A 14120-nucleotide genomic window follows, 5' to 3' on the forward strand; every position below is an offset into this window, starting at 1 on the left:
ATCTGTCTGTGCTCAGTCAGGATTGGATTCTTATGTGACGAATGCGTTTGAAAGTGCCGTGTGAAGCTCTCAGATGCGGCGTATTTCTTTAATCATACCCCGCTGTGGTCATCACTCATACAAGGCAGCTTATTTTACTGCGATCTTAAAGTTATGATTTGCTGTACACCATACTTATCCTGCAATGTTGTTATGTCTTGAGCAAGATTTAAAAGTTTTATTCTGGATAGTTCGTCAGCATTTGACCAGGCTGTGACCTTTGCTGACGTCAATGCTGTGGATGGGAGTTAAGTGGTTCTGCGGGACACACTGCATCTTTTTCTTCACAACTGAAGAAGGAAAACAAAACGTTGAAGTGATCAGCAAGGAAATATTTCAAGTTTCTGTTTCTACTCTTTAGAAACTTTACTGTTATTTTCCAGTGGCTCTATGTCATCACTTAGTGGTGGGTGTGTGTTTCATTTTTGCCCCATTGCTGTCACTGGAGGAAATGTACTTTCTACTTCTCTAACAGGTGCAATGAATGTGCCTATCAGCTGAAATCATCCTTCCAAAAAAGTGGAAATTACAACCCGATATACAGCAGAATTGCATTTATTTGCTCTAATTAAGGGGATTCTCTTTGTCTACACATATTATAAAATGACTTAAACACACTGAATCAGATACATTAGGTGATGTGGCAATTAATCTCTATTTCAGTGTTTGTCCGCTTCGGGTGAAATGATTAACTCGTTAAGTTTCTTTTTCAATTTGACTTGTTCTTGTGGCAGTTACCTGCCAGATCAGTAGGCGGCGACGTGTCATTTCGTAGCTAATCGCTGGCGCTTTAAAAAAAAAACACGAAGAAGAAGACTAGCCAATCAGATGACGCGCAGAGAGAACTCGCCCGGGCATGTCCAGAGTTTCCACGTGCTACGGCTGATAGTGCACAAGGTAATGACAAGAATTTCACTTATTTTTTAACGTCTTTCAGTTGTTTTCTTTGTTTGTCAGAAGTCATAAATGTCACATTTGTGTCTTGGCATTAATTTTACGTAAACTTTTTTTCCCCCTCTAACAAGGGATGTGTAGTTTTTAAGCGGCCCTCTTTAGCTAATACAAGGCTTTCCGGACCGATAGCGCTGACTCGGAAATGTTACATTAAACCGGAGTCTTCCTTCTTCTTCACCTGTTTGTGCCGCTGTTAAATACCTCAGTTGTTTAACCAATTTAACAAACATCTGTTGTCGTGTTCGCGTCCCGGCTACGGCTGAGACGGAGTCGTTGCTGCCGTCTGTCGTTATTTGTCAAACCTCCATTCAAGTCAACTGTTGACGAGGCAGATGAGAATTGAACGTGACTTTGTTGTGTTTGCTGGTGAAAAAACAATGTGGATTCTGCGAGATTTATCAAGCACCAATACATATTCGGTAGCAGATTTTCTTTTTTCTTTTACAGCTAAGAGATAATGTCAGACAGATTCCTCCTCAATTAAATAAGTCCAATTAGAAGATGTAATCACAGGGGAGGCTAACTTGCTCTCTGATTTCCTCAGAAATGACTGCCGGGACGGATTCATACGTTGATGATGGCGGGGAAATCAAAAGGAAATAAGGGCTCCTCTTGGGGGCTTCTCAGCAATTACAGATATTTGTGCAAAAAGAACATGATGCTCCGTGCAGTGGAGAGTGCAAGAGCCAGGAAGAAACGTCAACAGAAGATCATGACCGCCGACGTAAAAAGGAAAAGAACTGACAGCTGTAATGAACCACAGGATGCAGAAAAACTGGTAAAAAAAACATCAAGCAACACAGGGCCGGAACGGCAAACTACCCTGAATTCTGAGGACAGAAGCTCAGATGCGTCTAAATCTGGACTCTCTGTACCGATGCCTAAAGCTACCGACCACCACAACTTGGACTCGGTTCTCAGAGACAGCTGGGAGGTGGACAGTGGGTTCTGTTCTGAGGCCAGTCCTCCGGCCAGTGGGAGAAGTTCCCCCTGTCTGAGCTTATGCTCGACCACAGTGGTGGCGTTGGACTGTGAGATGGTCGGGACGGGGCCTGGGGGGCGCTGCAGTGAGCTGGCCCGCTGCAGCATCCTGGACTATCACGGCAACATCCTGTATGATAAGTATATTCAGCCGTGTCAGCCCGTCACAGACTACAGAACTCGCTGGAGTGGCATCCGACGACATCACCTGCAGAATGCCACGCCCTTCGATCAGGCCAGAGAGGAGGTGAGGATGACTTCACCTCTGTGACAATCTTCTCCTCGTTCAGAACATCTCTGCTACAAAACTTACAAAGTGCACAGTCAAGCCTAGACAAAGACGACTACCCTGTAATTAGGTTGGATCGAGTGCTCTTGCAGGCACATCGCACTTCACTTGGAAAGAAATCAAGACGATTTGTGTTGCGCTGTAAGGATTTCAACATCCCAGCATTTCATCTCTTTCAGTCAAACCCCGGTGTGGTTGTTTTGAGAGCTTGTGAAAGCAGCGATTGAACTCCGGTGCAAACAAAGTAAACAAGCAATCCCTGTCTGCTTCCAAGTGATGTGGAGTTTGATTGCAATGAGAGGCCTGTCTGACCCAGTTACAGGACGCGTACGGCACTGTTTGGTTGGCTTTTGGGCCAAAGACGTTTAAAAATGAATAAATTAGTGCTACTTTTTTTTGGTTTTGTTTAACTCGAAAGATTTTGGTACAAAAATCCCTGTCTCATCTGGTGGCTGCGTTCGGCAGTCTGTCCCCTTGTGTTGCAAAACAATGTAACTCCATTGCCCTGATTAGCCTTTGCTAATTATTGCATTGTCACTCAATAATTGGAGCGATTCCACTATTTATCCCTGTCAACAACTTGGATAGAAAGATAAATTGAGCCCAGGTTGAAAATCTATTAAATACTTTGTGTGTTGTCCCGACATTATAAAGAAGTCACAAGACACCCTGAGTGTATTTTCAGTCGCTCCCAGTCTGACAGCCCGAATCATCTGTGAGCTTTTTTTCATCACTTCTTTCTCTCCTGTAGATCCTCAGTGTCCTCGAGGGAAAGGTGGTTGTGGGACACTCGATCTACAACGACTTTGAGGTGTTGGACATGCTGCATCCAGGTCACATGGTCAGGGACACTGGTACCACGCGCCTCCTCAGCCGTTTAGCTGGCTTCCCCCTTCAACGCTGCGTCTCTCTCAAGATCCTGGCCAGTAAACTCCTGAGCAGGAGGATACAGGTGAGATGTCTTCGTGTGTGCATTGCTTGAAGTACTACTGAGTCCTGGAGAATCTTGAGATGAGTTGTTGTGAACCCTGCTGACCTCAGCTTGTTTGTCCTCCAGGTCGGTAGGAGAGGTCACTGTTCAGTGGAGGACGCTCGGGCTGCGCTCGACCTCTACAAGCTGGTAGAGGGCAAGTGGGAAGAGGAGCTGCAGAGCCACCTGAGAGACGACGACGCGCCACATACGCCAAGCCTCGCCGCCTCAAACCACTACATGCAAGATGAGTACTGGCCAGATGACCTCACACCTGACAGCCAATGAAAGGAGAGTCCCGGTGGTGAAATACCTGAACAGGTGGAAAGTTTTAGATATTGTGAACAAAACAAAATCAATCCACTCTGTTCATCTACATGGTCTCAAAAAAGATTTATTGTATAACTTATGGAAAAAAATAATTATTGCTTGAATAAAAGCAACACTTTATCCAAAACGTGTATTTTCATTTTCTCACAATTTGGTGTCAATCTCACGAGGCGTTCTGGTGTCACAAATAATGCAGCAGGGAAAATGTGAGTGCCATACATGTACTTGTGGGTATTTGAAAGGGGAAAAAAAAAAAAAACACTTTGCGGGTGAAGTATTGCTTTAAAGCACTAGATAACTTATTACTGGAGTTTCAAACATGATTGAAGTTGATATCAGCATGTTTTTAAGTCTCAAAAACTAATGTCACATGATTGATTGTTGCATAATCAATCATGTTGTAGTTCTTTGTTGTTTTATGGCACAGTGGCTGGCTGCATTGAATTCACTGAAATAAGCTCGAGTTAGCGGCCTTGATACTTGATGTTTTCACCTCCGACGTGAAACAAACAGGTGCTGTTTCATGTTGTAACTGTGTGAATGTGCTGCGTTCAACTGAGTCAGCGTTACTTTACCTCTCACTGTAAGCTGCTCTTCGGTGTCCCAATAAAATGACGTCACATTGAAATGAAACACTGCAGCAGTTGTGTTTTAATGAGTGGATGCGGCTCACATTGTGCTGTCAGCAACTCGTGTTCGTAATGTGGAGCTGCTGAGAGGCTCATACGCTCCAGAAATCCTCTCTGGCTCTGCTCCAGTCTCTCACACTCGTCGAAAGGTCAACTAGGCTTTTGACACTTCAAGGTTTGGTGCGTGTCAGGATGCACCGACGTATCAGCCGGTGGTTGCCTGGTCTGAATTTGTCCTCAGATTTGATGTGACAAAGGGCCACAGGACTTCGCTGAGTTATTTTTTGCATGATTGTATTTTATTTATTTTTATTTATTTTTTTTTGCCTTGCACAAACAGCGAATTGTAAAAACAAAACCAAAAAAATCAGTATTGGCGTCTGCTACTGCAACTTTATTTCAGTCAGTTCCATCGATCATGCTGTCCACTGAGCTGCAGGGGGAGCTCTTGATTTTGCTGAGACCGTTTGAGATGTTTTTGTCCCCATTCTTTCCCCATAAAACCTGAACCGGGCCCTCGCAGCTCAGGCGGAGGAGAGAACACAGAGCAGCATTGTTCCGCCAATCCATATAATTTTTGTTCCCCAAATCGCTTTATTGAGCAGATCAGGACCGATTTAGCAGATTACTGGTTGGCCGCCTGCTTCCTCGCTGTTCATCAGCAGGAGAACGTGACGTCAGCATGCTACCACGGAAGAATACGCTGGATGACATCAATGTTCACGGAGACGGAGTTTGTTTAACCATGGTTGTTTTTTTGTTTTTTTTTTCAGGGTTTTGGTTGAATTGCATTAAAATACGAACACATGCACAACATGAAATTCGAGAATAAGATTAAACGGAGGATTTTCCGCGAACTTTTTAAAACTTCACTGTGGCGAAAAAGCTCTTTGTGTTCTGACTGCAATACTCACCCTCCCAATAAAGCGTTTGGAAATATGACCGATGATTAACTTATCTTTTGTAAGTCGTTGCTGTCAGGGCTGTGACGGGAGGTTTTTCACAACAGTGGCCGTTTGAAGCAGTGTTGCAGTGGGAAAAAAAAAAAAAAAACCATTGAAATGAAATGTTTTGAGAGTTAAATCAGTACCTGAAAGAAAAGTGAGTCCTCCTTCTGGGATTCCCTTCTCCTTCCTCGTCTTCTGGGCTCTTGAGTCTTGACTTGGTCGCAGTTTTGCAAAGTTCGCATTTGCTCGGCACGGGAAGTGTTAAGTTGTGAGGATAGAAATAGATCTTGCGCAATGACGCAGTTACTACGATTACAGTCGTCTTTACTCAACACCTCTGGGTTCGCCTGTGTTGCCCAATGTAGATTAATCTTTTTAAACTCCAGCTCACTTAATTGTGATTAAACATGAACCGGATCATGTTATATAAACCTTTACATTACCCTCGGCTCATAATGTGCGCAGTTACCGACTAATGGGCCACAGTGCTGTCAAGGTGACCAGCACGTGCACAGATGTGTTTACGTGGGGAACTAATCTAATCACAGGCGAGTGTGTGTGTGTGTGTGTGTGTGTGTGTGTGTGTGTGGGGTCAAACTACCGAGGATCCAAAGCCTTCTGGTTTAGGTGGTGATTGTGTGTGTGTGTGTGGGGGGGGGAATAAGAGGATATTGAGCCGTTTTGAAACTTGAGCTGATTGTTTTCTGTCTCTACAGATCTTCTAGTGTCTTTTGTACGGAAAGTTTTGATTTGATGTTTTGCTTTCCTTGTGTTTTTTTTTTTTTCTTCTTTCTCCTATTAAATGTTAACTGTTTTGTAGTGTGCGTAAACTTTTGTCATAGTTTGAACTAAAGCAAAAAAATATTCTCAGGGAAATCATCAAAACCGCTCTGCTGGCTTTTATATTGCAACATCCTCTCCAACTTAAACTTTGTTAATTACTCCCAGTTGTGTTCTATTTCACAACTCCGACTCTCACAGACTTTTATCATCGTCCTACGTTAAGTTGTCAGGCAATTATAATAACAATCTGAGCCTGCCGCTGAGTTAAAAAGCACTTTCAGTGGGTGAGATTTGATGGTGTCCAGTGCTGGATTTCGTTACGGTGCGTTAGGTGACAGCAGGCGGCTCAGGCCTTCTCCCATGATGGAACTGTTCCAGAAATGATTATTTCCATCAATCACTTAAAATAGTAATAATTGAAAAAAAAAAAAAAAGTCAGGACAATAAGGTCCTGACATAAGAAGAAACTGGCTGGAACTGGTGACGTTTGAAGATGGATTTTATAGAACGAATAATTTATTATCAGACTTTTATAAGTGTTCTAACTTTTAAATTCGATGATTATTTTTTCAAGATTACAAAAAAAAAAAAAAAAAAATCAGCAGTGACAGGAACATCCTGTAGTTTTCACTTCATATTTGGTTGATTAAGTCATTATGTCACCATCAGGACAAAAAAAACGAGCATCGCCAAGCCAAGAATCAATTAAGGGCGAGGCATCTCTCAGCCTCCATACATTTGCATTAACGTGTAATATATTTAGTCACTTCTACTTGTAGTGTGCATGACAGTACGAGGACCAGGCCGAGAAGCTCTCCATCGTCGTCATGCCACCAAACATGTGAAGCAGACTCTCTGACTACAGGCTCCGCCTCCCCTCTCACCCGACCTGAGCGTGTTCACGTTGCACAAACTGGGAATCAGCAGCTACAATGGTCACAATTCACTCCATCCAAGTCTCTGTGGAATGCCATTAAATCCCCCCCCCCCCCCCCCCCAAAACCACCTCTTAACTAAAAGTCTAAAAGTGTACACCCGCATTACATCATCCAAATGTGCCCTGGATCTGCTTTTGTCATGAGAACAAATCACTATTGGTCAACCTCCCCCCCCCCCTTCTTCCCACCCCTCTGCCACTTTTATGTTGATTGAATAGAAAAAGAAATCTGTTAGGTGTAATCTGGTGTGACGCCACTAATCCCAACGCTACAAATCATAGGTCCCTTCCACCGTGTTCCACACAGACCCCTGTGACTCCCCGCCAGCAGCGTCACATCGCCCCCAGGTAAGTCTCGGCCTCCTCTGATGATGAACAAACCTCACAGTTGTCTCTCATGCTGCTCTGCCGGCTTGTGATTATGAAAAAAACGAGGACTCTGAGTTGTTCCTCTTAAATTTTACGTGGTCGAATCTCGTTCAGCAGGTGAATTATGGGATTAAGATCGGTGAGAGTAGAGGCTGAATTCAGTGTTTTAACAGTCTTAAAAACGTGCCTCGTTTCTCAATTTTCTGAAATTGTTGATTGTGAAACTGAGGAACTGTGTGAAAGTATAGTTTCAATCATGTCAAATGATGCTAAAACTGACATGCCAACGTGGATTTTCATATTCACTCGCTGAAGCGTGATTTATTTTGAATTAATCTAAAAATCCAATCTAGGATTATTCATGATTCTCTCCATTTTCACTCGACGAATCATTTGTTCTGTAAAAAGTAGTGTGAAATAGTTTCATACGTGTGATGATGTGTTCATGTTGTTTATTTTGTCCAACAAAAGATCCAAACCCAAAGATGTTCACTTCATTATCTCATATCCTGACACTTTAGCAGATCGAATGTGTGATATTTGGTACCTTGGTTTAAGAGATTATTCATCATTTCTCAAAACTGTTGCTGGGTAAGCATCACGTCAGATCAACCTTAATAATTAAAGGGCTTTCAGCGAAAACGCCAGAACCGATCAGCGTGCTACCTGAGAGTTTAAACCTCGATGTCGAGCCTGATCGTTATGAGAATGCTGACCTGAAATCTGCTGATAAATCCTGCAGGAATGGTGCAGGTTCTAAATTTAGCAGCACCTAGGAACCCTGTTATTGTGCAGAGGGTGGGATGCAAAGGGATTAATGCAGAACACAGTGTGTCAATTGTTTATCCAAAAAAAAAAAAAAAAAAAACTTTGCAGAAGTCACGTGAACATCAAGACCTTTTTTTTTTCTTTTTTCCTCCAGTCTGAGCAGACCAGAGTTAACAAGCAGAGAACATGGCTGTTGTTGTAAGTATCTGCAATTTGTACTTATTCATGCTGATTTGTGCTTTGAGAGAAAAGAAGCATATTTGACATTAAAAAAAAACAAAAAACTCATCAGATTCCTTCACAGGAACCCCCCCCCCCCCGACCCCCAAGACAAACAGCCATTCATCTCCCTGCCGACTCACTCGGCTCAACATTTCTCAAGAGCAAAGCTCATTGTTTTGGGTGCCGTCAACAGCTACAGTAGCTTTAGCTGCTAATCTACACCTCTGGTCCACTTGTCGTCTGTTCCGTGTGTTGACTGGCTTTACTGGACTCATGTGACGGGGATTAAACCAAACACTGAGGCTCATTGATTACAGTCCTGCACCTCGGACCTTTGGTCTCATGTGGCTTACACATCAAGTCTTGTAGGGGAATCTTTATTGACACAGGAGGGCCTTTTACCTGTTACGCAAAGCAGCATGAAACAGAAAAAAAAAAAGAAAAGAAATCAGTCATAAAGACGTGAATTTAAAAAAGGTGGAGCAGGAAATGATATGATTTCATTAAAAATAGATGTAATAAAAACAAACTGAATAAGATAAATGATAGATAGATAGATAGATAGATAGATAGATAGATAGATTGATGGATAGATGATAGATAGATAGATAGATAGATAGATAGATAGATAGATAGATGGATAGATAGATAGATAGATAGATAGATAGATAGATAGATAGATAGATAGATAGATAGATAGATAGATAGATAGATTGATAGATTGATGGATAGATAGATAGAACGCAGCTCAATAACTAGAAAGAAAGAGATTAAAATATATCAAATATGTCAAAAAAAGAGAAGAACATTATAGATAGATATGAATACGCTAAAAAAATTCCTTACATGGGTGGCATTCACAGTCCTAAGTAATTGGGTTCTGACATCCTTTTCTCATTTGTTGAAATTCATCTCATAAAAAGCAAAACATTTTCATTTTAGAACAATTTGTGTTAGCAGGTTTACGTGAATGAAGGAATTTAGATTTATGGATATGAAGCCAACTTTTGCAGACCTGTGATTCAACAGGGAAAGTCTGCTGTGGCATCATTGATGGGTCTATTTTTTTTTTTTCGGCAAATATTTTGGCAAATAAGTTCAGGATAAACCCACTTCTGACCGCCGACGCAAACATGGAGCCGTTGCGTTTACGTGGCCATGAACAGCAACTCCACTATGGAGTCAGAGAAGATGAAAATGGAGTGAATCCATTATTAATGGCATTGATTAATTCACCTGTTCTTTTCCTACCATGCTAAACTCTCCACGGTGGAAGTGGCCTGTTGAGGTCACTGAACCTGCCGACAGGTTTCAATTTACGTATCAATAATAGATCCGATGCTGCTTTATTGTGACGCCGGTTACAACAAAGCAGGAATATTCGCTAACAACCAGCAGCTGAAGCCTCCTGGCACTGCGACTGCACTCCTGGGTCTATCACAATATTTGTTATATCAACTGATGGTTCAATCAATAAGCATCCACTTTATCATTTTTATGACCTCAGTATTGCCCATTGGGTTTACATGGCTGTGTTTTTCTTTTTTAAAATAAGAACATCGACTATGTTTTTTGTTAGTTTTAATTATTATTTAATATTTCAAAATGTTTCACTTCCTAATTTGAGTACTAATGTTTCACTTCCTAATTTGAGTGTCTTACTCTGGATATTCTCAACAGTTACAGGTGAATCACTTTTTTGAATTGTTATTCATAACATTATCATTATATCAGTTTCACATGCTTTTACAGGGACACAATAAAATCATTTAGACCAACAATGTTTTCCTGAAAAAGTCACACGATGCTTCCTTCCTTAGAAGATTCAAACTGACTGATGACATAAAACACAGTGTGATAACATGAGCAGTGAGCCATTGTGAGGCTTTACTGGTGTGAGATACTGGGACGCACGAGCTCCCATCAAGGTCAGAAAGTTTACACCGTGATGGGGTTCTTGACAGTTTGAGTACCACTGCCAGCGCTGTGTGTTATATCTGCAGCGCTCTTCTTCCTCAGAGTGGAAGTTACCGCATGGTGTCAGAGGAGGAGCAGGCTCTCAGGGCCAAGCTGGAACGTCTCACCGTCAAGGACCACGGGCCAGTGTTTGGACCCTGCGCCAGCCTGCCAGATCACACCAGGCAGAAGGTAACCCCACCTGCTCTCACACCACCGCGTCAGAAAGATCAGGGCAGCAAATTTGAAAGAGTTCATTCATTTTGTTAAACTGTAGTTCAGTCCCCAAGCACTCACTGATGATGTATTTAACACATTTAATCATAGCGGGGGGGAAAGAAATGGTTTAATATGGCTTTTAATATTCAGATCAAACTAGAAATGGTGTATAAGTGATGACATAACCATTGGATAAAAACAGAAGGGGTGTATTTCATTACAAATGTACCATCTGTGGGTCATGACACCCACGTTGGGAACCCCTGGTGAAAGTATGTACTTGTGCAATTTAAAGTTGAAAATAATGTAGCTCTCAGTGTTGAATGCAAAGGGATAAAAGGAAAAGGTATGTCACTGCTAAATAATCAAGCTAAGTACCAACACTCAAACATACTAATTAATCTTTAAGAGGTAATTACTATAACTAAGCGCTACTTAAACCTAAAATCTGTGCTAACTGTCTGGTCTGGCTCCGCCCCCCACAGGCCAAAGATGAGCTGAATGAGACAGATGAGAAGCGGGTGTCAGCGGCGAAGGAGCTGCGAGGAATGATCAAGGAGAAGGCTGATGGAGGTGACGAGCTGGCCAAGGGGGTGCAGGACACCTTCGGGGAGAAACCAGACAGCCTGCTGGTCCGCTTCATCCGGGCCAGGAAGTACGACGTTCCTCGAGCCTTCGATCTCATGAAGGGTAAACCCTCTCGACGCTGACAGCATCTTCATGTTTCCAGCTCTGGTCAAATCACGCTGCTCGTTGTATAGCATGAATCCTTTATGACTAAATACAAAAGCTTAAATAAAGTTAGACTTTTTTGGGTCAATGTTGAGTCTAAAAATACTACCATAGCAAATCAGGGCTAATCTAAAATAACTAATCTAGATTTTTTTGCACTGACATGCAGGTTTATGCCAACACATGACACACACATCCCGTATTTTTGGGAGTGCAAGAAGCATTGTAAACACTTTTTGATCATCAAGTACCTCTGAGATTCTCCATTGAGGGGATGTTCATCACACTGAAGAATCACAGCCTGACGTCACCCTTCCACTGCTCCATCCAGGTTACGTGCGTTTCAGGAAGGACTACCCTGAGCTCTTTGAGAATCTGACCCCGGAGGCCGTACGCAGCACCATCGAGGCCGGGTACCCCGGGATCCTGCAGAGCAGGGACAAATACGGCCGCGTGGTTCTGCTCTTCAACATTGAGAACTGGGACTATGAGGAGATCACCTTTGATGAGGTGGGACATCTCTTCAAACGCACATGAGCAAAACTTAAGTTCTGCAAAGCTTGTGTAAAGGTTTTTGTGTGTGTGTGTGTGTGTGTGTGTGTGTGTGTGTGTGTGTGTTTGTGTGTGTGTGTGTGTGTGTGTGTGTGTGTGTGTGTGTGTGTGTGTGTGTGTGTGTGTGTGCAGATCCTCCGTGCCTACTGCGTGATCCTGGAGAAGCTGCTGGAGAACGAGGAGACTCAAATCAACGGGTTCTGCATCATTGAAAATTTCAAGGGCTTCACCATGCAGCAGGCCTCAGGAATCAAACCCACTGAGCTCAAGAAGATGGTGGACATGTTGCAGGTGGCGAAACAAACTCTTGCTCTCTGGTTCTAAAAATAAAGTTCTGCAGCAGCAAATGCACATACACGCCACTAGTCTCAGTGCTTCCCATTAGCCTTCCCTGCAGGACTTGTCTGCCTTGAAGCTTTTACTACCCAGCTGTCTGCCTCTTTCTGTCCCACCAGGATTCGTTCCCGGCTCGTTTCAAAGCCGTGCACTTCATCCACCAGCCCTGGTACTTCACCACCACGTACAACGTGGTCAAACCTCTGATGAAGAGCAAGCTGCTAGAGAGAGTGAGTTACAGAGATGTGATCCAGTAACAATGTCAGCCCTGTGACACGTTAGAGAAAACTGAACCAAAAACCCATAGAGAAGTTTCTGTGCAGGCGTGTGTAGGAGCCGAGGTGAAAAACTTTAACTTTACCTTTACCCCCCTCAACGTTTTTACACAAATACTTCTGAGTACTTTCTACTCCTTACATTTTCAAAACAGTCTTAGAGCATTTGAGCAGAACCATCGCTTATTTTAATCGTTGAAAATGGGACAAGTAACACGCAAAAAATATGATCCGAGAGTGCAACATTTTACATTTGAGTCTTCTTTAATTAGAGTGTAGAAATAGAAATGTGTTGTTGTATATATTTAAAAATGCGCAACAAATCTGTTGCTAATATTGAAAACTAATTTGCATATTGGAGTTGATTTTTTTCACTGTCATACACTTTTTTAAGCTAGTATGGTTTAATAATCTCGAAGGATGAATAAACTTTTCTTGCTCTTACTTGAGTAATGAAGTAAACTCAATATATCTTCTTTCATGTTTTTTTTAACACAGCTATTTGTACCTTTTCATCAAGAAAATGTTGTTTTTTTTGCCAGACATGATACTCCTATGTGTGTTTAACTACACTAAAACTAAAACCATGGAATACGTTGTTTTTGTTGTTGTTGTTTTTTTAGAGGTTTTTAGAGTTTGGATTTCATACATTGCTGATATGTCATGCTTGAAGCCTCTAACTGCTGCCATCCTTTCTCCAGGTGTTTGTCCATGGAGACGAACTGGAAAACTACTACAAAGAGTTTGACGCTGACATCCTTCCCTCTGAGTTTGATGGAAAAGCTTCCAACTATGATGGCAAAGCCACAGCAGCCAAACTCTTTGACTAAACATCACCTCTACCAACCAGGCTGAGAGAGAATTAAGTTATATTGCGAACCCCATAGACTGTGGAGACTTAAAGCCCACTCTAGCTGTGTGGTTGTAGGAGAAAACTTTATGAATGAATGGTGAGAGAGAGTTGTTCAGTTGTTTTCCAGGATGCTGACTAAACAGTCACGCAACACACGTTCACTCCCGACTATTAAACACCACAGACAACCACCGTTCAATCACTTTCAGACCTCTTCCATGTTAAATTCCAACACCTTATTTTCAAATAATAATTTATTTCATCTCACACCAAATGTAGTGTAAAAATCAGCATTCTCATCCTCTCAAAACAGCCGGTAGATCAGAGTGAGCATTTCGGTCCCATTTGTAACTTTTTGCACAGAAATGCAATGTTGTTGGCAGGAGTTTAGTCCAGTCGTATTTATTACAGCCCGACAGAAAAACATCGCTTCTGTGATTAAACAACTTTTTTCGCAGCTACTTGCAAAGATCGGCATCAACAGGCGCGATTGCACGTCCGCATCTGAACGCAGCAATGGCATAATGACAAACAAACAAGAGTCCAAATGTTCAGACGCGTTTATCTCAAGATTTCAAGTCCCAGCAAATGATGCTCTACATTGCAGTGAAAAATACAAATGTGCCATTGCAACTCTTTGACCATTCAGATACACGAGTGAAAAACATGTGGTGTGTGGTAATACGTACAATACATAAAGGTTGAGCCTTATTATTTGAATGCAAATCCTTCCTAGCTTTCTTGGTTCATCAGGTCTTGGTTTGGACCATTCTTTACTCCACACAGCTTGTTTTAAGTCCGGCTTTATCAGTTTCCACAACCACTGGTCCGTCTCTCCTTCAAGTACAAGTGCCTGTGTGTTTTTAGATTGTTCTTCAATATGAATATCATGACGTTTTACCCATTGTGCTACCTGGCACAGCAAGATTGTCAATAAATGTACAATAAACTGTATATAAATGTAAATTGTAGTTGCGTT

The 14120-nt window shown here is 42.2% G+C and overlaps 2 protein-coding genes across 3 annotated transcripts; both read left to right on the forward strand.

Moving 5' to 3' along the window:
* Positions 1 to 802: 802 nt before the first annotated feature.
* On the forward strand, positions 803 to 4187 carry isg20 (interferon stimulated exonuclease gene). Of its 2 annotated transcripts, none has more exons than XM_086207882.1 (4): positions 803 to 936; positions 1538 to 2221; positions 3015 to 3215; positions 3321 to 4187. In XM_086207882.1, the coding sequence occupies exons 2-4, from the start codon at positions 1568 to 1570 to the stop codon at positions 3519 to 3521; spliced, it is 1056 nt and encodes a 351-aa protein (XP_086064008.1). In that variant the 5' UTR covers positions 803 to 936; positions 1538 to 1567; the 3' UTR covers positions 3522 to 4187. The 2 variants fall into 2 exon arrangements, with proteins under 2 accessions (XP_086064008.1, XP_086064009.1); XM_086207883.1 differs by lacking the exon at positions 803 to 936 and adding an exon at positions 995 to 1412.
* Positions 4188 to 7099: 2912 nt separating this feature from the next.
* On the forward strand, positions 7100 to 14099 carry rlbp1b (retinaldehyde binding protein 1b). Its single transcript, XM_086209538.1, has 8 exons — positions 7100 to 7207; positions 8151 to 8194; positions 10238 to 10366; positions 10879 to 11083; positions 11457 to 11635; positions 11810 to 11968; positions 12133 to 12243; positions 12990 to 14099. The coding sequence occupies exons 2-8, from the start codon at positions 8183 to 8185 to the stop codon at positions 13116 to 13118; spliced, it is 924 nt and encodes a 307-aa protein (XP_086065664.1). The 5' UTR covers positions 7100 to 7207; positions 8151 to 8182; the 3' UTR covers positions 13119 to 14099.
* The last annotated feature ends 21 nt before the right edge of the window (positions 14100 to 14120 follow it).

Source organism: Aulostomus chinensis, chromosome 7 (assembly GCF_037954235.1).
Source record: "Aulostomus chinensis isolate RoL2024-O1b breed Wild chromosome 7, RoL_Achi_v1.0, whole genome shotgun sequence".
In the NCBI taxonomy this organism is placed as follows: Eukaryota; Metazoa; Chordata; class Actinopteri; order Syngnathiformes; family Aulostomidae; genus Aulostomus; species Aulostomus chinensis.